The sequence below is a fragment of the Lynx canadensis genome, chromosome A1 (assembly GCF_007474595.2).
Source record: "Lynx canadensis isolate LIC74 chromosome A1, mLynCan4.pri.v2, whole genome shotgun sequence".
Lineage (NCBI taxonomy): Eukaryota > Metazoa > Chordata > Mammalia > Carnivora > Felidae > Lynx > Lynx canadensis.
In genome coordinates, this window is record NC_044303.2 from 67634479 (window position 1) to 67657621 (window position 23143).

Sequence of the window (23143 nt, forward strand, 5' to 3'; positions counted from 1 at the left end):
GCTTCATCCCTCTGAAACATCTATTACATGAGGATGATAACAGTATCTCAAAAGGTTGTCACAGAAATTTTATGAGTTGATACAGGTAAAGTCTTGGGGTGCCTGGGTGGCTCAGTTGGTTAAGTGTCTGACTCTTGATTTCAACTCCGGTCATGATCTCACAGTTCATGGGATTGAGCCCCGCGCTGGGCTCTGCACTGACGGCACAGAGCTTGCTTAGGATTCTCTCTCTCCCTCTTCCACTTGCCCCTCCCCTGCTTGTGCTGTTCCTCTCTCCCAAAATAAACAAACAAATAAATATTAAAAAGAGATGAATCTATGTTTAAAAAATATATACATGTAAAGTCTTGTAAGAGTGATTAGCACATAGCAAACACCAATTGGTTGTCATAATTGTCTGATTTCTAAGAAAACAGAGTATTGAGATCCAGTAAGTTATTTGGTTACTAAAAAGTAAGAGTATGGATTTTCTTACCTGATATGGTATTTCCTTCTTAAAAGATGTGATGCCCAGTATCCCTTTTTCCAGAAACGATACCCATCCATTTCAGTGCGGCTATCACAAAATGGGGTATACCCGTAGGGCGCTCCATCCAGATCAAAATCTCGGAGTTCTTTTAGGTCATGTCTTACAATCTAAATAATTAAAACAGTTTCTCTGATGAAGCCTATACAATAATATAACATTATGCTATTATAATAAGCCTTTTTTAACGTGAATCTCAAATTGTCACCTGACTGTAGAAGCAGAACTGTGTTTTCCTCACAGCTCTTTCTTTTTTAAAAATTGTTTTTCAACGTTCATTATTTTGAGAGACAGACAGAGTGTGAGGGGGGAGAGGCAGAGAACAAGGGAGACACAGAATGTGAAGCAGGCTCCAGGTCTAAGCTGTCAGCACAGAGTCCCAACACAGGGCTCGAACTCATGAACCATGAGATCATGACCCAAGCTGAAGTTGGACGCTTAACTGACTGAGCCACCCAGGCTCCCTGCTCACAGCTCTTTCAAGCAGTAGGGAGTTTATGAAGTTCCCTTTTCTCTTGTTCGTACAGATGAAGAGAAACCTAAAATGCATATGCCTAGTCTATAGGACAGTGGTCTTATTAATAAGAATAGTCTGTCATGTCATCTTAATCAAGATTTCTTAAACAATATGCATTTTGGGAAGAAATTAAATATTTCACAAGTTCATCGCTCTTAGTTTATCAAGGTACGGATTAATAATTCAAAATCATTTTTATGATAAATCTCCAGTATTTTATATTGGCCAATATTAGTCTGAATGATGAAGAAAAACCTCTTAATTACCCTCAATGGCTTTAATGAAATAACATTAGCGTGTTCCAGTTTTTAATAGACTCTAGCCTGCTGGAAAATGCCACTGTGTAAGCTGGGGGAAGGTAGGAGAAATATGTTTTATGTTAGACAATATGTTTTGAAATGCTTAGCTCATTATCCACATTTTCCTGTTTTCTTCATTTTTAAGGACAATGATTCATATTTGTCAACTTGGAAACTAACACAAAAACAACAATAGAGTTAACAATACAAGTAAACTCTAATAGAGGATTTGAAAATACACTTTTGTCCTAAATATAAATACTAACTTGTGTACTTAATTTATATAACATTATTATTTACTGTTCTTCTTAAAGATTCTGTGTATTTTGCAAATATTTTTCCCATTAGTGATTACAAAGGCATGCAATGCAAGGAGGGAAGGGGAAAAGTCATAATTTTTGGATATGTAAGTTTTGAAAGCTAGGTACCAGAATGGGTTTTTGGGGGATAAATCTGGGACATTTTTCCCCTTTAAGTGTAAGGATGATGAGGTTTTGGCTATTGGCTAAAGGCCCAAGAATGCTGTGGGAGGTACAAGCAAGAGAGGAGAGCTGTCTGTAATCGCCAACTTTTTCACCAAGAAGCATAGCTCCTTTTAAGCAAACAGCTCATACATTCATAGGAACTCACACAACTACTTTTATCATGACTAATTTCAGTACTTATTTTTAATTACCAAAATCAAAAAACTACCACTTCAGGGAGAAAACTGCAATGTCCAAATAATAAATGGTACTTCTTGTGATACACTTGATTTTCCCCTGGAATTCTGACCGTTTTTTTTTAAAGATACTTTCCTTACATATCACATTCACGTCTTACACATTTATGCAGCAGGGCAACAAAGACAATAATGAGCACCAGCAACATGAATTGAGTCCCTGTACTCAGAAGTGCAAACATAGTTTAAGTATTACTGAAAGCAACAGTTAATCTTATTACCTGGTCAGCATCAACAAAAATGATTTTGTCCACCGCTAGGGGAAAAAGGACATCGAGGAAAAGAATTTTGTAGCCCCAAATAATCCTCTGTTTTTCCGTCTGCTGGTGAAGCCAGCGGGGCCACTGATACTGCACTAGCTCGTACTGGAACCCATATTCCTCAGCCATGTGAGGAATCACCTCCTAAAAATGCGCACACACACACACACGAATCAAAGAATATGTTCATATGTTTAGAGAACAATTTAACATTGGAAAGAGTTTACCATAAATTATTACAAACTAATTGGTAAAAAAGTGTAAACTATTTCTACGACTTATATTCCTTAATGAGGAATAGGAAAATGCTGACAAATATCAAAATATAAGTATACATAAAACTATACGATCTAATGACATTAAAAAATAGGTACACCGTATTAACTAGCAAGCTTATCAACTAAGATCAATGTTCCCCTAGTTTTTATCACTACTGTTTGACTTGAGAAAGCCTGACTATAAAGGAAAAGCATTTGGATCTTGGAACATCGACACAGCAAACAGTTTATGTTTATGTCAACATACTGGCTGGTCAGACAGCTACAACATGAAGAGGGGTGCAAAAAACCACAAAATGAGTTGTAAATTGATGAATTAGGTTCTCCACATGAGTTTCATGTCTGAGATTTATGACTACCTAATTCAAGGATTAAAAACACAGGGTAGTCATTGTGGGTGTGAATGTCTGATATTTGATTCAGGGTCTTAGAGACTTAAAGTATCTTATTCTGTTTAAACCAGAGCAGTTAATGAAATACACTGTTGGTTAAGTTTGGTTCAAGAGCCCCACGTGAGAGGGAGAATGGTAAAGGGGTGGGGAAAGACAGGTTAGCACACAGAGAATTTGCTTTTTCCTGCTCAGTTCTCATTTGTAGCTAGCTGCTGGTTATATACTTAAATTTTCTCCTTGCTTTTGTAAGAACAACGTAGATTTAAATTATGTTCCTTAGTATAAGCATTGGTTTTTATTTATGAATTATAATGCTGTAATTATGGCTAGACCAGTCATTGAGAATCACTGTTTTGATTTCAAAATTTAAAAATATGTATTAGGAAAAATTAGAAAAACTTTCTAATTCAGCAAATATGTATTAAAATTTTCACTGAGGGCTACCTGGGTGGCTCAGTCAGTTAAATGTTGGACTCTTGATCTCAGGATCATGAGCTCCAGCCCTGCACCGGGCTCCACCCTTACTGAGCATGCCCTATGTGCCAGGCACTATTTTAGGTCCTAGGGATACAGATGTGAACAAAACAGATACAAATTGTGGCCCTCATGATGCTTACATTTTAGAGGTGGTGAGTGGATTAAATGAAATCAGTAAGTTATCTATAGAAGACAGCGCTAGGAAAAAATAAAAAAGGAAGGGAAGCAGAGTGAAAAATCAGAAGGGACTGTAACTTCAGACTGTGTGGTCAGGAAAGGATTATTCCCTACGCAGGCAGAATTCATTAAATGTTTGAAGGAAGAGAGGAGGTACATTTTGAAAATTGGAAGGAAAGGATCTAGGGTACTAGTAATTTCTATTTCTATATCTAATTGCTGGTTACACAGGTGTTTTATCTTTGTAAAAATTCATCAAAGCTGCACACTTACGATTTGTACACATTGTACATGAAAAGCTTCAAAAAGAAACATTTTAAGGGAAAGGAACAAAATTCCAAGGAAGGAAAATATTATTTCAGATATGGTATTACTTTTGGCCATGTGGGAGAACAAGACCTTTATGCAGACACAGCACTATATTTCTACTGAATGGTATATTTCCTGCTGAGAGAATCTTACAATTGTATTATCTCAGTTTATGTAAAATTAACCAATCCCCTTATGCAGTATTTGCCTAGTAGGATAACATCAAAAACTTGCTGACAAACTAGTAGGACTTGTTGTTTATATGAATGGGTTCTTTTTCGGTTTTATCTACTGCTAAATGCACACAGGAGGCGGCACTCTTGGTGGTTGCGGAAGATGCTGTTACGTGAGGGTTAAGCACCAGGCTGTGAGGGCAGCACGCCTGGGATCAGATCTCAGCTATCTGCTGAATTAGCTGTTTGATCTCAGGACTCTGCTTTAAAGGACAAAGCTTGCTCAGAGAAAGGTTAGACCCTTTGTCCCAGGCTCCCGGTAGGTAACCTCTATGCCTTCCACTGTCCTGCCTCAGTCAACACCAAATAGTCTACACAAACAATGCAACTTACCGCTGGGACTGTGAGCCACAACGTATCAGCTGAACCTCTCGAGGGGCTGGAGGCAAAGGTAACACTGTGGCAGTCAAGTGGGTCTATGTGGCCAACCCCCAGTAAGAACTGTGGACACCACAGTCTGAGTGAGCTTCCCTGGTTGGCAACACTCCATGTGTATTGTCACGTTTTTGCTGGGAGAAATAAGCGCTGCTGCCAAACCCACTGGGAGAGGACAACTGGAAGCTCTGGGTCTGGTCTGCCCTACGCGTCTCTTTGCCTTGCTCATTCTAACCTGCACTGCTTTGCTGTAAACTGTAACTGTGAGCATAATGGTGTTTCTTTCTTTCTTTTTTTTAAGTTTATTTTTGAGAGAGAGCAAGTTGGGGGGGGGGGGAGGGGAGAGAGGGGGGGAGAGAGAGGGGGGGGGTGGGGGGGAGGGGGGGAGACAGACAGACAGACACAGAATCAGAAGCAGGCTCCAGGCTCTCAGCTGTCAGCACAGAGCCCAATGTGGGGCTTGAACCCATGAACCATGAGATCATGACCTGAGCCGAAGTTGGATGTTAACTGACTGAGCCACCCAGGTGCCCCTCTTTTCTTTCTTTTTTTTTAATTTATTCATCTATCTCGAGAGACAGAGAGTGTGCAAAAGTGGGGGAAAGGCAGAGACAGAAGGAGAGAGAGAGAATCCTAAGCAGGCTCCACACTGTCAGTGCAGAGCCTGACACGGGGCTCGAACCCACGAACCATGAGATCATGACCTGAGCTGAAGCTGGCAGCTTAACTGACCAAGCGGGCCAGGCACCCCGATAATGGTGTTCCTTATTTCTGTGAGTCCTTCTAGTTAATCACTGAACCTAAGGTGAACTTGGATACCTCCCCATTGTGCAGGCTGGTTATGTAATTTCTGAGTCTTGGTTTTCTGTGAATAGAACTTTATGAAGAACAAATAATGTAGGTAAATCATTCAGCAATGTGCCTGGCAATATTAAGGAATAACAACATGGCTGGCTATTTTTATTTCTGCTTTACCGCTGGTTTTGGTTTAGAAAAAGAGAACTCCTTTGAACTGCTACTGAATGAGACCCTAATGATTAGTCCGCAGTGAGAATAGGGAGAAACAGGGTATACTTTGTAGCAAGAGTGTGAGGCTGAGTACAGGGGAGCAGCTGTTGGCCCCCTGAAAACTTCTCAGGATAAAATGCCTCACACTTCTGAATATAGTCCCCAAACCACTACCACAGCAGTCACCGCGCCTCAGAAAGATCAAAGAGCCTTATTATTCCTGGGACTATCGAACTACTTCCTATGGTACGGTTTTCATGTTCTCTGGATACTACTGTTCTAGTCTATCTTTGTAAAATTATGACAGAATCTAATTCTTTTTATTGACAATCTGTACATATCTTTCACTGCCAAGTTTAATTATATTATCATGAAAAACCACTAATCCTTCTGATTTTGAGTTTACTTAAAAATAAACCATCTCCTTCTGTCCTCCTAAACACTTCTCTAAATAAAAACAGCATAACATTTTTCTTAAGCCAGATAAAACAATGAATACCAAAACTTTAAAATTAGAAACAGTAATTTCAAAAGGCTCATTCTGAAAATGTTGTGAACTTACAATGACATAAAGAATTTACTTTTAAACATTGAACCACTCTATAATAAAAAGGTTAATGTACTTACTTTAAATGTTGGTGAGAGATAATTTTTTAGAAACCAGAATTTCACAGGTGTTTTGGTGTTACGTAAAACAGAAAGCATCATAATTCTGTATAGAGGAACATTTAACCCAGTAAGTTAATATTAATAGGAGTTCATCCTGCTTTTCCTAAGGCTTTTTAATTATTATATATATATATATATATATGCAATAATTATTTAAAGTCATTAATTTTTCACTATGAATTATGGGGAAATAGACTGAAGCACCTTCACAAATTATGGTTACTTATCAAGTATGTAATGTGTAAGAAGGTGTGTGTATATATGTATATATATATATACATATATACACACACACACACACATGCACACACACTATACAGAATAAATTGATTGCTTTTTGTTTGTTCCACTTGACTCTGAAATACTCTTGTTTAGTTGATTACATTCTAATCTCCACTCTATTACTTTGTCATTAACATCAAGTATACAGAAATGGAAGAACTGAATGATCTATACTAGTAAACTCATGGGATAGGTCCCTTGTTTTGCTACGCTAGACCTCTGACTGGAAAAGAGACAGATGTATCTAAAATACCACATATAGACATATACTTGAATATCACATCTTCAAATATTTTTGAGGAATTCTCTGATATCCTTCTCTATGAAAAGTTAAAAACAACAGCCCTAAGGTTTGGAATTTAGTTCTCTTCTTATTCCCCCTCCTCCTTCTTATAAAATAAAAGGGAAATTTACTATATATATTTTTTCTCACATATTATTTTGTCATAAAATATGTTCATTTCCTAGCCTTAAAGAACACTGATATTCCAAATCAATTAAACTCATGAAATTCGACTACATTTTAAAGATATACTTCTCTCATAATCTTAGGTTAAAAAAAAGAAAAAAGCAAGGTGCAGAACGACATATACTTGGTTACTACTTAAGTAAAAACAAGTTAAAAAATGAAGAAGATATATATGCTTATCTACATACATCCTTGGCAAGTTACAAAAATAATATTGGTTTCCTGTTGGAAGGAAACTGGGTAATAAGGAAACAGGTGGGATTCTTTTCACTGTACATTCTTTTATTCTTCTGAACTTTTGAAATTCTTTTTGAACCGCTTTTCAAAGCATTTGATAAAAAACATACCTACCTTAAAAAGCGTTCATATAAATGGCCAGAAGCAACTGAAAAAATGTTTAGAACGTCTGCTTCATCTTTTTCTTTATACAAACTTCTTGTGAAACTTGGAATAAAAAAGTAGTGATTGACAAGTTCTTAATCTGCATTTGCACACTTTACAAACCTACATAATTTAATATGCATACTAAATTTAATATGCAATAGGAAAGCCTCTCAAAATAAGCTCCATCTCATACACAAAATTACTGAATCTTTTTATTTGTAGTATTCATAATTATAATTTCTGTTTTCTTCAGGTGTAAAAATTTATTTAATTAAAATTTTCATTTTTATAGGCACAGATATTTAGAACGACTACAATTTGGAAAAAAATAACTTACAATCACCACAGATGTATTTTGCCAAATAGGAACTGTTATGACAGAGTATTTTTCAAATCTTATTATAATCTCTCAAATAAGAAAAATACAGTTGATACTCCAAGTTAGGATTAAAATTCAGATAAAGAAGTGACAGCATTATAACATACACAATACTTCTGTAAGCTGAAGGAGCTTCCCCCCTGAACATGTCTTTTCTCCCTTCCTACACAGCAGTATTTGTTTTTGGTACCCTTTCCGTACAGCAAGTGGCCATGCTATTGTTTAACAATTACCTATATTCATTCTTGTCTCCACTTTCTGGTTTTAATGGAAGATTATGGAGAGATACTCTTTAAAATGCTCACATTCTGCTTCATTATCCCCTGTCAAATATACCTACTCTCCAGATGATCTCAAAATGAGGGGGTCTGAGACCTTCTCAGTCAGTAATAGTTCAATGCACATAAAGGGACAAGAACACCATTCTTATCAAACAAGGCACCAACTACAGAAAAAGAGGCCTAAACTGGGCAAGATCCCAATGATAGGAGTGCCCCTGATTGGCGTAACACAATCCACTTAGGTTGCTGAATCTGGCTGGCTCAAAGTGTCTACAGAAATAGACAACTGATAGAAATTATCTCTGGGAGACAATAATCTCTCAGTGGTTCTCTCTCATAAATCAAATGAAGCTCAGATTTCTAAAACTGGCTTTCACAGTTCTCTACAATGTGGATCTACAGCAGACGCCTTTGTTTTTGCCCATCTAATGTCCTTTACGTTTCTAGTAACAATCGCCTGGTATTTTTCTGGGGGAAGCATTCCTCCTCCAGTTGCATTCTGTGAGTCTGCGATAGGCCTGCCCACTCGTTCTAGAGGTGGGCATACAACCCAAGTGTGGTTAGAGTCACAGGAACCAGTTCAGTTTGGGACAACTGGCTAACAACTGGACTCATGAGTCAGCCCTGGAACTTTTGCTGGCACTATATGGAAAGATGGCAAACTTTTCCTTGTAAAAGTTTCTCTGAAAATGAGGGAGGCACAGAGAATAGAACTAAGACATGGAAAAAGAGTTCCTAGGCCACGTCACCCGAATGCCCAAAGCCAGCTCTACTCCTGGACTCTCTACATGTGAGCCAATATATTCCTGTTTTGATTAATATTTATTAATATTATTAACATCGATTCCTGTTTGATTAGGCCTTGACCTAATTTATAGATTCCCTATTATATTCAATGCCCCAGTGTTCTAGCTAAGCTGGGCTATTTTCTATTTGATCTCTTTGACTTCATATAACCAGGTACCTTCTCTCTATCTCCAACTTCTGAAGTCTTGTCCATCTTTTAGAGCACATCTTAGCCAAGAAGTATTTCCTGAGGTTCCTCCTAACTAGATAAAGTCTTCTTCTCCTGTGGTTCGCAGGGCACTTGATTTTCAGCTGTCTTATAGCTCGTTTCCTATCCCGTTTTATCAACACTTGTGTATCGATCTCACCCCACATGAAAAGAGGATCTGCTTTACTTAGATGTTTACCATCTGCAGGCCTTCCACATACTAGACTCCTGATGGATCTATCATTATATGTTAAAATATTCACTGGTAATTACCTTTTAATAGAATCCCACATTCCTTTTTTCTTCTCATCTTTATCGGTTAGGAGATCTTCCTTAATTTTGTCTGGCTTTTTTTGCACCTAGATAGCACGGTAAAGAAAAATCTTAGAATTGTGCAGCTAAGTATTATGCAACGTGCTTAGAAAGTTAGAAAGTGCAAGGTGACCCCTGTAAATCTAAGACAGTTGCAGTGACGGAGCCAGGGAAGATCTTAGTACATTACAGACACAATCTGGTTTCAATTATCAGTTCAATCTCATTGTTAGCTCTTTTGGTGGTAACCTCCATTCTGTTAAATAATGTGCTTATACTTGTATTTACTGATTTTTCAACTTCAGGCTTTATCTACCAGCATATCTGCAACCACAGGGTTTAGGTATTTTTCATTCTTTGGGACGACAGACAAGCAGCTCCCTTCTATTGGTCTGCCTCTCTTTGTCTGGAAGTTTTGGGAGTAGTATCATTACCATTAGTTCTTCTACTGAGTATCTTTGTAGCTTCAAATAATACTTAAATGTCTATTTTTTGTTCCAACAATTTCAGGTTTCTCTCGCATGTAAGATAAGAATACTAATGGTATTTCTACCTTTTCCCTCCGCCTCCCACCTTACATTAGCTGAACTTTTACTTTAGCATCGTATAAGGATAGGTACTACCTACATTTACGCTGGTAAACGTAATTATATCTACTGCATTTTGCTACGTTTATTTTACAACTTGAAGATCAGCAAATAGTGCTTATTGTGAAGATGTAATTATTATTCACTGCAGAGTCTGCAAGGCCACTGAAGCTGTATTTCCTCAGTGCAGTTATAGTAAACTGACCATCGTGCCACTCATGGGAGACTCTGGATATTTCAAATGGATTCTGTTTTCTTACATCCCACCAACACATAAACATTTTTTCTTGGAATTTTATTGCATTTATTTTTCCTTGTAGTGAGATACGTTTCTTCCTTACCACATACCTAATATTTCCCAGTTTATTATTCATGTTTATTGCCTGGAATTCCTGTCCTCTTGGAAATGTTTTTCCCAGAGCTCAGTAATTAACTGCCTATTTCTTTCAAGGATTTCTTTGCATTGTTTTTCAGATTAATTTCACCATTTCTTGATGTACCTATCTTCCTCTTTCTTGGTCTTCATCTTCATTGGACTGGCAAACATCTTCAAGGGGTGTGAAAAATTTTTCTAAACCTTCACTCTTCAGAAAATAACTTTGTCTTTAAGAATTTGGTTAAAGAATCCTAGCTTCAAAATAATTTTCCTCAAAATACTAAAGGCTTTGTTTTGCTGTCTGATAACATTCATTTTGAAAATGCAAAGTCTGATGCTAGGATTAGTGTCATTCTATGACTCTGACCTGCCTTTTCTCCCTGATAGTTATTAGGGTCTCATGTGGGCCATCTTTCACTCACGGTAATTTATGGACCCTTATGAACATTATTCCCTCTCCTTCTCTGTGAAATACCCTCCCTCTTTTTTTTTTTTTTTTTTTTTTTTTTTTAAGATTTTTAAGGAATCTCTACATCCAACATGGAGCTGAAACTTACAACCCCTAGATCAGGAGTTGCGTGCTCAACGGAGCAAGTGAGCCCGTGGATTGTCCCCCTCCTCCATTGTCTATTCTTTCTCTATGGAATTCCTATTCATGGGCTGTGGAATTCATGGGCTGATCCTTAACATTGTTTATCTTTTCTGCTCTCCCTTTTCTGTCTTTTGATATAATTCTGAGATGGATGGTGAGGAGATAAAACGGTGTTATTAAAAAAACAACAGAAGGACCGAGGTGGGTGGTCTGATTCAGGTAGGGCATGATTATTACCTCAAAGATTTGATGGCTATGGTGAAAGAGTTCAACCTGCTCTGTACTATAGACCAAGAAGTCAAATTAGAACCGATAGGCAGAGTGCAAAAATTCAGCTCAAGAAAACCTAAGCGGCTTTTCAATGGTCAAAATAGCTCAAAGATGGAACTGTCCTCTCGTCCCCCAGCCTGGTAGAAATGGTCTTTCTTTCTTGTTTGCAGGGCTAGGATAAAACTTCCTGGAATGCTGGTCCTATAGGGCTTGGTTGAGTTAGTATCTTAAGTAGCTGGTCTGGGTTTTGTGGGGTTTTTCTTCTGAAATGACCAGAAAGAAATGTATTAAAGAAGAGACTGTGTTACTATTGAGAAAGAAAATCAAGGTCAATACAGGAGGAAGAGAATCAAAGATGAATGTGAGCAACATGTATAACTGATCACAGGATAAAAAGCAGAGGTGATAAGGAATAGGTTATGATATGGGATGCAAGGTAAAATTTGGTGATACAGTAGTTTAGAATCTAGGCAATATGTAAGGTGTGAGGTTTGGTAGCCTGCTGTTATTGGATCTTAGAAGTTACAACCACATTGTATTTTCTAGTTATCTTTGGAAATTAATTTCTGCTCTACTGCACTGTAGATGGAGGATACACCCTGTACAATTTCATTCTTCTGAAATTTGTTGAGACTTGCTTTTCAACTAAATGCAAAGTTAATTTTTATAAAATTTTATGTGTATTTGAAAGAGTATTCACTTGGTGTTACTGGGTGTTGTGTTCTATATGTGTTTAGGTCAAAATTTATAATCTGTTAAAATCTCTATCTCTTGATATTTTGGTCAGTTTATTGTATCAGGTACTGAGAGATGGGCATTAAAAAAAATCCCAGCATGATAGAGAACTATAAATTTCTCTAATTCTATTCCTGCCTTATATATGTAAAATGACTTTATCTTAGTAAGGTTATTTGTCTTGTTGTCCTATATCTCTGGTATTAGTAGAGCTATGCCAATTTTCTTTAGCTCAGTATTGGCCTAGAATACTTTTGCCACTCTTGTATTTTATTTTCATCTTCATCCTAAAGTTGTATTCTTAGGTATGAGGTGTACTTTCCACAAATGACATGTAGTTGTAATTTTAAAAAATCCAATATCACAACCTTTGTCTTTTAATTAAAACATTTAGTCTATTTACATTTAATGTAATTGGGTTAAATTCTAACTTATTATTTTGTTCCTCCTCCATATCCCATATATTCTGCTTTATTTATTTTCCTTTCTTAGTCTATTTATATTATTTCATTCCATTTTTCCTTTTTATTATGACATTATGCCTTGTTTCTATTCTTTTAGTGGTTATCTTAGAAATTAAACTCATATTTGCCTGAAAGCCTAAAAGTAATCATTACCCTTGCTCTGATCAATATAAGAATTTTACATGTTATTGAAAACAACCCTATTTATCTTATGGCTTAAATGCGATTGTTATTTTTAAATTCTGTATATTTAAAAAAATCCTTCTAAGACATTACTTTTGTTTTATATATTCACTGTTCATAGAATTATCCACATAATTTACCATTTTCTTCTCTCTTTAATCTTTTAAAACTCAAATGTCCCACTAGAGGTATTTTTTTTTTTTCCTGCCTGAAGTACCTCTTTTAGAACTTTCTTTAGTGTGAGAGTGCTGGTGGCAAATTCAGTTTTTTCCATTTGTCCGAAAATACCTTGTTTTATGTCTCCTCTTGAAAGATATATTTTTAGGGTAAATTATTCTAGCTTGGCATTCTTTTTTTCACTGAGTGCTTTTAAATATCATTCCAGTATCTTTTGGCTTCCATTTTTATTGCTGAGAAATCAACGGTCAGACTATCTATAGGTCTTTGAAGGTAATTTTTCCTTTTTCCTCTGGTTTCTCTCAAGATTTCTCTTTGTTTTCTGCAGTTTTATCATAGGTGTGAATTGTCTTGCTTGGTAATCACTGGACTTTCTGAATATGCAAATTGGTAACAGCCATCAGTTCATGAAAATTCTCAGCCATTAATGCTTCAAATATTATACTTTTTTCCTTTTTTAATGTGAGTATAGTTGACACACAATGTTACACTTACCTTATTCTTTCATCATTGTCTGGAACTCCATTTAAAATGATGTTAATTATTCAATACTCATAAAGCACTTTACAAACCGAACTATCTTATCCTTATAACAAACACGTAAGGTATTATTACCCCCAATTTATAGATGAGGAAAATGAAACAAAGAGGCTAAGCAATCTGTCCAAGGTCACACAGCTAGTGAATGACAGAGCCAGGTTCACCGCAATCCTGGTCTCTCAAATTTCGCACTCTATTCTCTATGTCTTTTATGCTCTCTGCTGTACTATACTCTTTTTAAATGTCTGTTACATTTGGAATATTTTCTGGCCTTTCAGCTCACTAATTCTCTCTTTAGACATGTAAAAGTTATCCACCGAATTCTTAATTTTGGTTATTGTATCACTCAGTTTTAAAAGTTCTACTTAAAAAAAAAATCAGATATACACTTTTTAATAGTTTTTTGGTCCCTGCAACTGTTTTCAAGTTTGTCTTTCATTTCTTTAAACTCTGTAAGCACAGTTGTTTCAGAGTCTGTGTCAATAATTCTAATACAGGAAGTGTTTATGTGCCTGGTTTCTGTGTTTGTTTCTGTTGGTTTTCTCTATGTATTTGGAGATAGTAATCTTATTCTAGGGATATATACGTGTTTCTTCCAAATGTCTGTACAACCTCATTAATCTGGAACTAGTTTAGTGCAAATCCAAGGCTCAGGGTTCCCTGGACCACTTGCATGATACAAATTTGGGTTAAAAGACTGTGTGGAATAATTTACTAGGGTTCATCCTTACCCTGAAGCTATAGCCAGCTTATCGTAGAGAGGGTCTTCTAACAGATTACCCGCTTTATATGGGTCCAGGATTTTACTTTCTGTCCCCATCACCCTGCAAATTAAATCAAAATGATAGTTCAGGTGTACCAGGATGGACAACTGTTCTCAGGACAAGAGAAGCTTCTGTGCTTACTTCACTAGGCTCTTATTTTCCCTATAATTTTGGTTTTGTATTTCCTTGTTTTTCTTATTATTTTGGTACTGTCAGCTCCTCATTGCTTTTAAGATGTTTCAAACACACTTATCCGACATCTTTATTAGTTTTAAGTAGGTAAATTGGTCCAAAGAAATAAATTTGCCATCATTAAAAACTATTTTTCTATCTTTCTTTTTTTTTTTTTTTTTTTTTTGGTAAATGAAAGAAACATCACTTTTTCTTTCAGGGCTAACTTTTCAATCTGTGCTCTTGATCTCAACTCTAGAGCCTAATTTGTAACACTATCTGGCTATGGATACAATAGATATGACAGACCCATCCTAACTTAGAAAAAGTCTTTCCTTTTCTTCTACCTTCAAGCTCTCTGCCTTTCTTTCATGAACTTAACTCTCTTCTTCCTTTCATGCCACAGTTCCAGTATGACATTTTAGGTAGTAAAATTATAAAATTAGTTTGAAAATAATCAATTAAGGACAAAAAAGAGAATTCTTAGTCTAAGAACAAAACCCATGAAGAGCTTCTGCCCCACACACTTGCACTTCCAGTATTTTGCTCTTGAAGCTGTTTATCACAACAATGACATCTCCCAGGTCTGGTTGAGAGTCAGTTCCTTCATGCCTAAAAGCAGAAAAACCTGTAAATGTCTATCATCAACTCAAGAAGAGACATGTAATTATGATGGTATAAATAACAGAATAAATTCATTTTGCAATAAACACAAGTATAACATCACTGTGTATATGTATATTTGCTGTTTCTATAGTCAATTAAGATATGCTATAATAGACAATTTTCAAAATTATCCAATTTTAACTTGATACAAATTAAAACTGTACAAAAGTAACTCACTAAATTCCATATTGCCTAATCACTGAGCAAGCTCAAATTATCGCTGATCTTTGCCGTAGTATACCAAGACTACCGCTAAAGTCAAATCTTTCAGGTGTTTTTGGTATATTGCAATGATAATTAAAATATGAAGTGTTTTTGAGACTTTAAAATAAGTTGTTATATATCATAATCGAAGGAATTCTACACCAACAACTTTTCAATATCCACCAGCTATTTTCAAATAGCAAAATTTGAAGTATTAAACCCATAAAACTGAAGATGTCTATTATGCTCATCTGCATGACCTGAATGTTTTATATTATAATGTATTTCATTGTCCAATTTTTGAAATCGCATGAACAAATCAAGTATGATAGCTCTGACCAAAAATTTTTTTTGGTATCATTCTATGTACAGAAAAATGCTGTTAAAAACATTTACAATAAAGCACCAAAGCTGAATTTCGTCAATGAGGGAAGGCAACCAGATGTCAAATTAGTAGATACTTTGAGTTTAGTCAGATTTAGAACACACACCTGAACATTTTCCTGAAATGGAAATCTGAATGGTTACAGGAGTATGTTGACACATGCCTCTGACTCCCTTTTTCTCCCAATTCTCCAGCTGAGGTGGCTAAACCAAAGTAGAAGGCACAGCCATCCCCGACAGTTACCACCAGGAAAAAGAAAGGGTTCCAATTTTTGTGCTAGTAATGTCAAATTTCTTAGAATTTTCAAGAGTTTCCAGTCATAAATGTTGCTCATGGACACCAGCAACTTTAGCCACTGAATCCACTGTCCATCAAGAGCAGGTAGAGCCAGGTCGCACACACTGCAGCGAGACCCACACAAGATCTAAAGCAAACTCCCTCCATCCAACCAGATAGTAGAGGTAGTAGCGAGGAAGACTCTTACCCTATTTCAGGTATTATCGCAAGCACTTTATAGAGATGTTAACTCATTTGATCCATACACTCATCCTTTGAGGAGGGTACAATGATTATCCTAGACCCAAAAAGCCCAGGTAGTTGGGATGTTCGCCACTGCACTATTCGATCTTTAAGTAATGCTAGGCAACTAAAAGTCACTGGATACATAAGGACAGTCAGCAGCTTCAATGAAAGGAACAAGCTAAGCAAGCAGTCAGAGGACATGGACTTCACTGAGAAAGAATTAATGCAGGGAAAAAGGGGAGCATTCAAATAATTTACATTCTCAATGAGATTTGGAAGAACGCAGTATCTCAGTAAAAGCCATTTGCTGCAAAATGAAAGGATTCACTACATGTCAAGAAGCATAACTTTTTTTTTTTAAAAATGGACACATATTTATTTTCCTGGGAATCCTAAATATAAATATATTTTAAATTTTTGTACAGGAAAAATCAATCACCCTCTCACTTCTTATCCAAGACATTAAAACCTTATTTACACAAAAATTTTAAAGTGGTTTATAGAACTCACCCAACTATTTGATAAATATCTTCAGATTTTCCTTGGCGTAATTTCAGTATCCAAGCACCTGGATTTGCTTTTAATTGAAAATATCCCTTTTAGGATGAGAAAAATATGATCACAGTTATAGGACTAAAAGCCTCCAATTGTTCAAAAAAGATTATACATGAATCATTCAGGAAAGTGTTTACTAGACTGGAGTGGATGAATTCTATAAATGAATTACAAAAAGGAGATTTTGCAATAGCCTGAATAATATATCCTGAAAGTATGATTCCCTTCATTTTTGTTTTACTTAATTACCTTATTTAAGGATCAATTTTGTTTTCTGGGAGCTTTTCAGCAATAGCAGGATAAAATCTATTTCATCTTGTTATCAGGAAAACTTCGAGGATTTCCCCCAAACATGTAATTACATACAATCGATTAAGTACTGATAATACTTACGAGATTGGCCATCACTATTGTATCGACCACAACAGGTTTGCTTTTTGTGCCTAGTGTGAACTGCAGACCCCGAGGAGGCTGTTCTGTCACTGTATCGAAGCAGTGTCCTTCAAGTAGTAGATATTCCAGCTCATATTCTGCGGTGACAGTTCTCTCAATCTATGGGGGAAAACAGGTCATTATTTCTGGTGTTAGTAATTCTCATAATATAAATTTTGTAATAAATAAACGTAATTAATATCAGTCAATGTATTGTGGGGGCAACTTCAAGTCTTTCATACTAGTGACTTAATGGTTGAGGCAATTTCTTCAAGACCAAAACTCATGATGAGTTTTTTTCTCCTTTCCCATGACATCAGCTCTACTCCAACCTCATGATATATGCACCAATGTCACAGTCAGGAAAGATGTCATCAAGTTGGAGTATTTGCAGATCTCTTCAACAGAGAGTGAGATGGGAAACTCAAGGAATCTGCTTCATTGGCTGTAGCCCTTGAGCTCCTCCAGATCTGGCAAGAAAGCCAACTTATCACCTTTCTTGTAATATAAAAAGTTAATATTTCATTGTTTTGCACTCAAAATAAAATATGCTCATCAAAAAATTGAGCAAATATAAAAATGTGGAAAAGAGAAAAAAACAGAAATTACCCACAGATTTAACATTCACATAACACATAACATTACACATAACACATTTCTTTTTCTTTTCTGTAATTTTTTTTCTAAGAAAATGTAACCAGCTGTTTCATTAAATAGTTTTCTATGAACACGTCCCTGTCTCTACAAATCTCTTTTTAAATTTTTTTTTTTCAACGTTTATTTATTTTTGGGACAGAGAGAGACAGAGCATGAACGGGGGAGGGGCAGAGAGAGAGGGAGACACAGAATCGGAAACAGGCTCCAGGCTCTGAGCCATCAGCCCAGAGCCCGACGCGGGGCTCGAACTCACGGACCGCAAGATCGTGACCTGGCTGAAGTCGGACGCTTAACCGACTGCGCCACCCAGGCGCCCCTCTACAAATCTCTTTTTAAAGAGCTAAGACTTTTGGGCACCTGGGTGGCGCAGTTGGTTAAGCATCCGACTTCAGCTCAGGTCATGATCTCATGGTTTGTGAGTTCGGGCCCGATGTTGGGCTCTGTGCTGACAGCTCAGAGCCTGGAGCCTGCTTTGGATTCTATGTCTCCCTCTCTCTCTGCCCCTCCCCTGCTCATGCTCTGTCTCTGTCTCTGTCTCAAAAATAAATAAAACATTGAAAAAAAATTAAAAAAAAAAAGATCTAAGACTTTTTCCAGATTTCCCTCTATTGCAAATGTATTTTAGGGATAACACTTTTTCTCTACTTGATATGAAAAACATAAGCAAACATGAGGCTGAATCAAATGGTAAGTGACTTTTACATAGTTTGGTAATTTTGTTGAGCAGATGAAACAGTGATGCTCACTATACGGTATCATTTTATTTCGCTGTGAGTTTTTGACACTATTTTTTGGTGTGTTTAGGATATAAAGTATTTCAAAACATTCTCTATTGGATAGCTGCTTTTCCTCACAATCACCACAGAAAGAATGATAATACTTGTGTGCAGCATTTCTCTTCAAGTTCAGGTCTTAAGAACAAGAGATAAGTACTTTCTTTGACAACAGTGCTTGTTTCAACGTTAGCTGGGATCTGAATTACTTGAACTTCTACCAGTCTAGCAATGAGCTTCACCTACATCATGCACGTGTGCCCCCAGTCCTGACAGCACCACGTGTGCAAGGAAACATTCACAGGAGACGGTCTCAGGAGGGGAGAAGAGTGAAGTCAAAACAAAATCACAGAACTTTACAGACGAGGAACTGTACCTCACAGTGGTCACGAAGCTGAAATATTTTTCTTTAGGAGTTACATATTAGGGCAAAGTCCAAATACACATCAGTTTGAGACCAGTAATACTTTTATTTTATAATACATTAATGTGAAACTTTCTCTTGTCCCTATAGATTTGGATAACAGACATCAATTCTACGGACTTCCTCAAACTACAACACCAAAAACAGACAATCCATTTTTCAAAGAGTTGTTTCTAGTGAATATTATAAGTTCATTTCAAATAATTTCATTAAGGTAATTTAAGTTAAATTGGTTTCTATTATCAAGGTTTATTTTTAGCAAGGACAGGAGTTTGTGGTCTTTTGTGATGTTTGCATTTCCTTTATGTGCTTATCTGTTCTAAATGTTAGCTTATTGATATGAGACATGAATTTAATACCTTACAAATATAACTTTGGGTGCATATTAATATTTCTAAATATAAGTGTTTATTGTTCTGTGGCTAAATAGTAAGGAAGTTAGCTTCTTCCTTTAAAAAATATAAGTTTAATTATAAAGATTATCATTTGGATTTATTAACAATTATCTATGGTAGTAAAATATGAATTCTTTCACAATTACACTGGCAATGGACATCTAAATTACAGCTGACCCTTCTTGTTACTATGAGCACTGGGTGTTATATGTAAGTGATGAATCACTGAATTTTACTCCTGAAACTAAAATTACATTATATGTTAACTAACTAGAATTTAAGTAAAAATTTGGAAAAAATTAAATTACAGCTGGCCTTTGAACAACATGGGTTTGAACCGCACGGTTCCACTTACATATGGATTCTTTTTTTATAAATACAGTACAGTACTGGAAAAGCATGTCCTCTCCTGTATAATTTTCTTAATCAGGTTTTTCTTCTCCAGCTTACTTGGGTGCTATACGTAAGTGATGAATCACTGAATTCTATTCCTGAAATTATTACACTATATGTTAACAAACCTGGATTTAAATGAAAAAAAATTTACATCCATGTTTTTAAAAACCACTACAATAGTGTTAAAGATAAATATTGAAATAAAATTTCCTATTATAAAAAAAGAATTTTAAAAATTAGTAATTTATGAAAAGTACAATATATACGACATACAAAAAATATGTGTTGATTGCTTATGTGAAGTAAGGCTTCTCGTCAACAGTAGGCTATTAGTAGTTAAGTTTTGGGCAGGAGTCAAAGTTATATGCAGATTTTTGACTGTGTGTGTGTGTGTGTGTGTGTGTGTGTGTGTGTGTGTGTGTGTCGGGGGCAGGGTGGGGGGGGCGGTGTCAGCAGCCCTGCCCCTGTGTTGTTCAAAGGTCAACTGTACTGCTGTTTCGGAGGCAGCTAATAACATTGTTCTATGAATTCCTTTTTTTTTTTTTTTTAAATTTTTTTTTCAACGCTTATTTATTTTTGGGACAGAGAGAGAGCATGAACGGGGGAGGGGCAGAGAGAGAGGGAGACACAGAATCGGAAGCAGGCTCCGGGCTCTGAGCCATCAGCCCAGAGCCTGACGCGGGGCTCGAACTCACGGACCACGAGATAGTGACCTGGCTGAAGTCGGACGCTTAACCGACTGCGCCACCCAGGCGCCCCAGTCTATGAATTCCTTTTTAACACAGCCACCTCCTACTATCCTTTAGCAATCTTTTATTCCTCACTTTCTCTTTAGGGGTAAACATACACTAGTGTTTCAGGTGTTTTGGTATCTTTCGGATACAGGCTGTGATTTAATATAACTGAGGTGTCTTCGGATGAAGTTCTAATAACAAGCTCTGAGGAGAACCACTTCTAAATTCCAGGGAAGAGGGATTGTCTCACTTTAAGCTTCCCTAGAACCACTTCTGTCACCTTCGATTTTGGCATTAATGATGGTTGTGTCATAAACACATGAACAAAAGTCCTGGTGAGGGAGAGTTTTACGCCATCAAATGTTTTTAGGTGTCTATGAAACGTCCAGGGATTAGACGCGAAGGAGTACTTGCACGAGCCAACGCGTGGGACAAATCTCTATCTGCCTCATTTTTGTCAGCCGTACTTTCCCTTTTACCTGCAACTCCTTCTCTCTACTCCAACAAGTGTCTCTACTTTGTGATTTCAGATTCTTCTAGGATTGTTGCGGGTCATACTGGAAGTATGTACAGAACATAGCGGGAGAGAAGAGACTTACAAGTAGTTAACTTTCATAGCCCCGAGAATTTGTAATTTCCTTCGGTTTATTCATATAATCTATGAAGTCAGAAAAAACGATTTCTCTTTATTTTAGTCTTCTAAAATAAATGTAACTATTGTTCATTTAAATAGCTTCTAGAAGCATCTGGCTGGCTCTTTGTATAATTTTTAATATATATTTTAATATAAATATATATACATTGTATATTTATTAATAGCTTCTAAAAAGACACTGCTGTATCCACTAGTCACAACAATGTGTAGTTAATCTCCATTAATTAATAGCTGCTTAACTTTTTACCACAGATTCACTTTAAATCTTTTCTAAGCCGTGTTAATTCTCCCACCTCAAACTCTTTAGCATTTGGGTTGGAACTTATAAACTCATCTTATTGGTATAGATCACTGAACTCTCTTAATGGAGAATCTAGACAATCCTTTAAGAGAGCTGGCTGATCACAGAGAAAACAGGATTGCTTTTTACGTTTTGACAAACTCATTTCTGAATTTTCTCTCCTGGATTATGTTATTTTGCTGCCTTTCTATTCTTTCCCGATATTTGAAGGACTGATTATTGGTGATGGCTATGGCAGGGTTTTAGGTCCTTCTCTGGGTGGCTGAGGCTGACAGCAGTGGGTGTGTTCCCCGGAAGTGATGGGAAACCACACAATCTATTCACAACTGGATCTGAAGAAACCCTGGAAGGGAAGTCTTTAGACAAAGGTAACACATGAGAAACAAATATGATGAACAATCTTAACCATTTTATCAGCGGTAAAATGTTCACAGCCTAGGTTAAAGCAGTAGCTACAAGAAGCTGCCACACTCAGAGCTGGAAAACAGGTCAGGGCTACGCAGAACCAAGCCAAGAGGGAAGACACTAAGAAGGAGGGATTTGCTCCCTTCTCTGGATACCTATTCTCTAGGTAAGCTCTCCTAAAATGCTTCTGTTTTTAGGAGTATTTTGGGGTGCTTCAGTGATATCCAAGAATTCTGCCACTGGTCCAGTAATGTCATTAGCCACGAATCAGTTCTGACTTCTGAATCCAATTTTTTGAAAGACCGAGTGTATTTTAAAATAGTCTCCTCCCCTTTTGTGGGCCCTGGGCAGAATGTAATAGGTGGGGAAGAGAAGGCTGGACATTTCCTGGAGAAGGATCACAGGGTGGGGGTGCAGGGGGTGGGGCCAGAGGGTGGGCAGAGGTAGGGTAGGGAGTGTAGGGGGCAGGTGGGAAGCAGTGCACCCAGTCTGCAGTTTTGAGAGCGCCCTGTTCCCTGCTTTCTACCCTAATCTCGTTTGGGCTGCTTTCTACCCTAATCTCGTTCGGGCTGCTTTCTCTGGCCATGCAGTTTCTCTGAGGGGCAAAATAGGTATTCACGGTGTTGTCCTAAGTCATCCAACTCCATATTTCCTACGTCGTTCATCTTAGAGGAGCACCTGTGAAGTAGGGGTCTGAGGCAACAAAGAAGGTAAGAGTACCTAGGAACCTGGAAAACTAGAGAAGGTGAATTTGTAAATTAAGCAAACTCAAAAATCAAAGGAAAGACTGGATCAGGACCTAGAACCATAAGGAAGAAAATTCTGGGAGCAGCCATGGCACGATCAGTCATTGCTTACAATTACAGTGGCTGACAAGAATGTACCTTATTCCTCTTATCTTATACAACTTTACAGGACAACTTACATCCTTGAGGTGAATATTATCAAGGTCACAATTGCTGTGTACTGTTTCAACCAACCAGCCTTCAGGAGTAATCATGTTGAGGGTTAGAAGGGGCGCTTCAGGGATATCCAAGAATTTTGCCACTGGTCCAGTAATGTCATTACCCACTAACATCAGTTCTGGCTCCAGAACAAAACGATAAAAGCTGTCAACAGAACATAAATAAAAATACATACTATGACCAAAACTGAAATTTCTTCTAAAATATTTAAAAACTGAAAATCACTTACAAACATGACCAAAAAGTCTCAAATTAAAAAGACTAAAACACACTGTAACTGCAGAACGGTTGATGCTTATAAATGGTAAACAGTCTGTTTACACTGTCATCTATTACAAGATTGTATATATCATATATCCTTGTTAATTATTTCTTAATGAACATGGTTAGAATGCTTTTAGGATATACCGACTTATGTGGGGTCTAGTATTATGAGCTGTATTTGCTCACTGATCCTTCTTCAGATTTGACCA

General features: G+C 36.8%; 1 protein-coding gene across 1 annotated transcript in view; it reads right to left on the bottom strand.

Annotated features, from left to right (window-relative positions):
- The window catches only part of UGGT2 (UDP-glucose glycoprotein glucosyltransferase 2), a 126464-nt gene that overhangs the window by 14853 nt on the left and 88468 nt on the right, over positions 1–23143 (bottom strand). The window contains 9 exon segments of the mRNA XM_032593625.1: positions 476–636; positions 2285–2467; positions 6200–6284; positions 7344–7436; positions 9304–9389; positions 14729–14813; positions 16489–16574; positions 16927–17085; positions 22631–22814. Coding sequence (XP_032449516.1) covers positions 476–636; positions 2285–2467; positions 6200–6284; positions 7344–7436; positions 9304–9389; positions 14729–14813; positions 16489–16574; positions 16927–17085; positions 22631–22814 — 1122 coding nt within the window.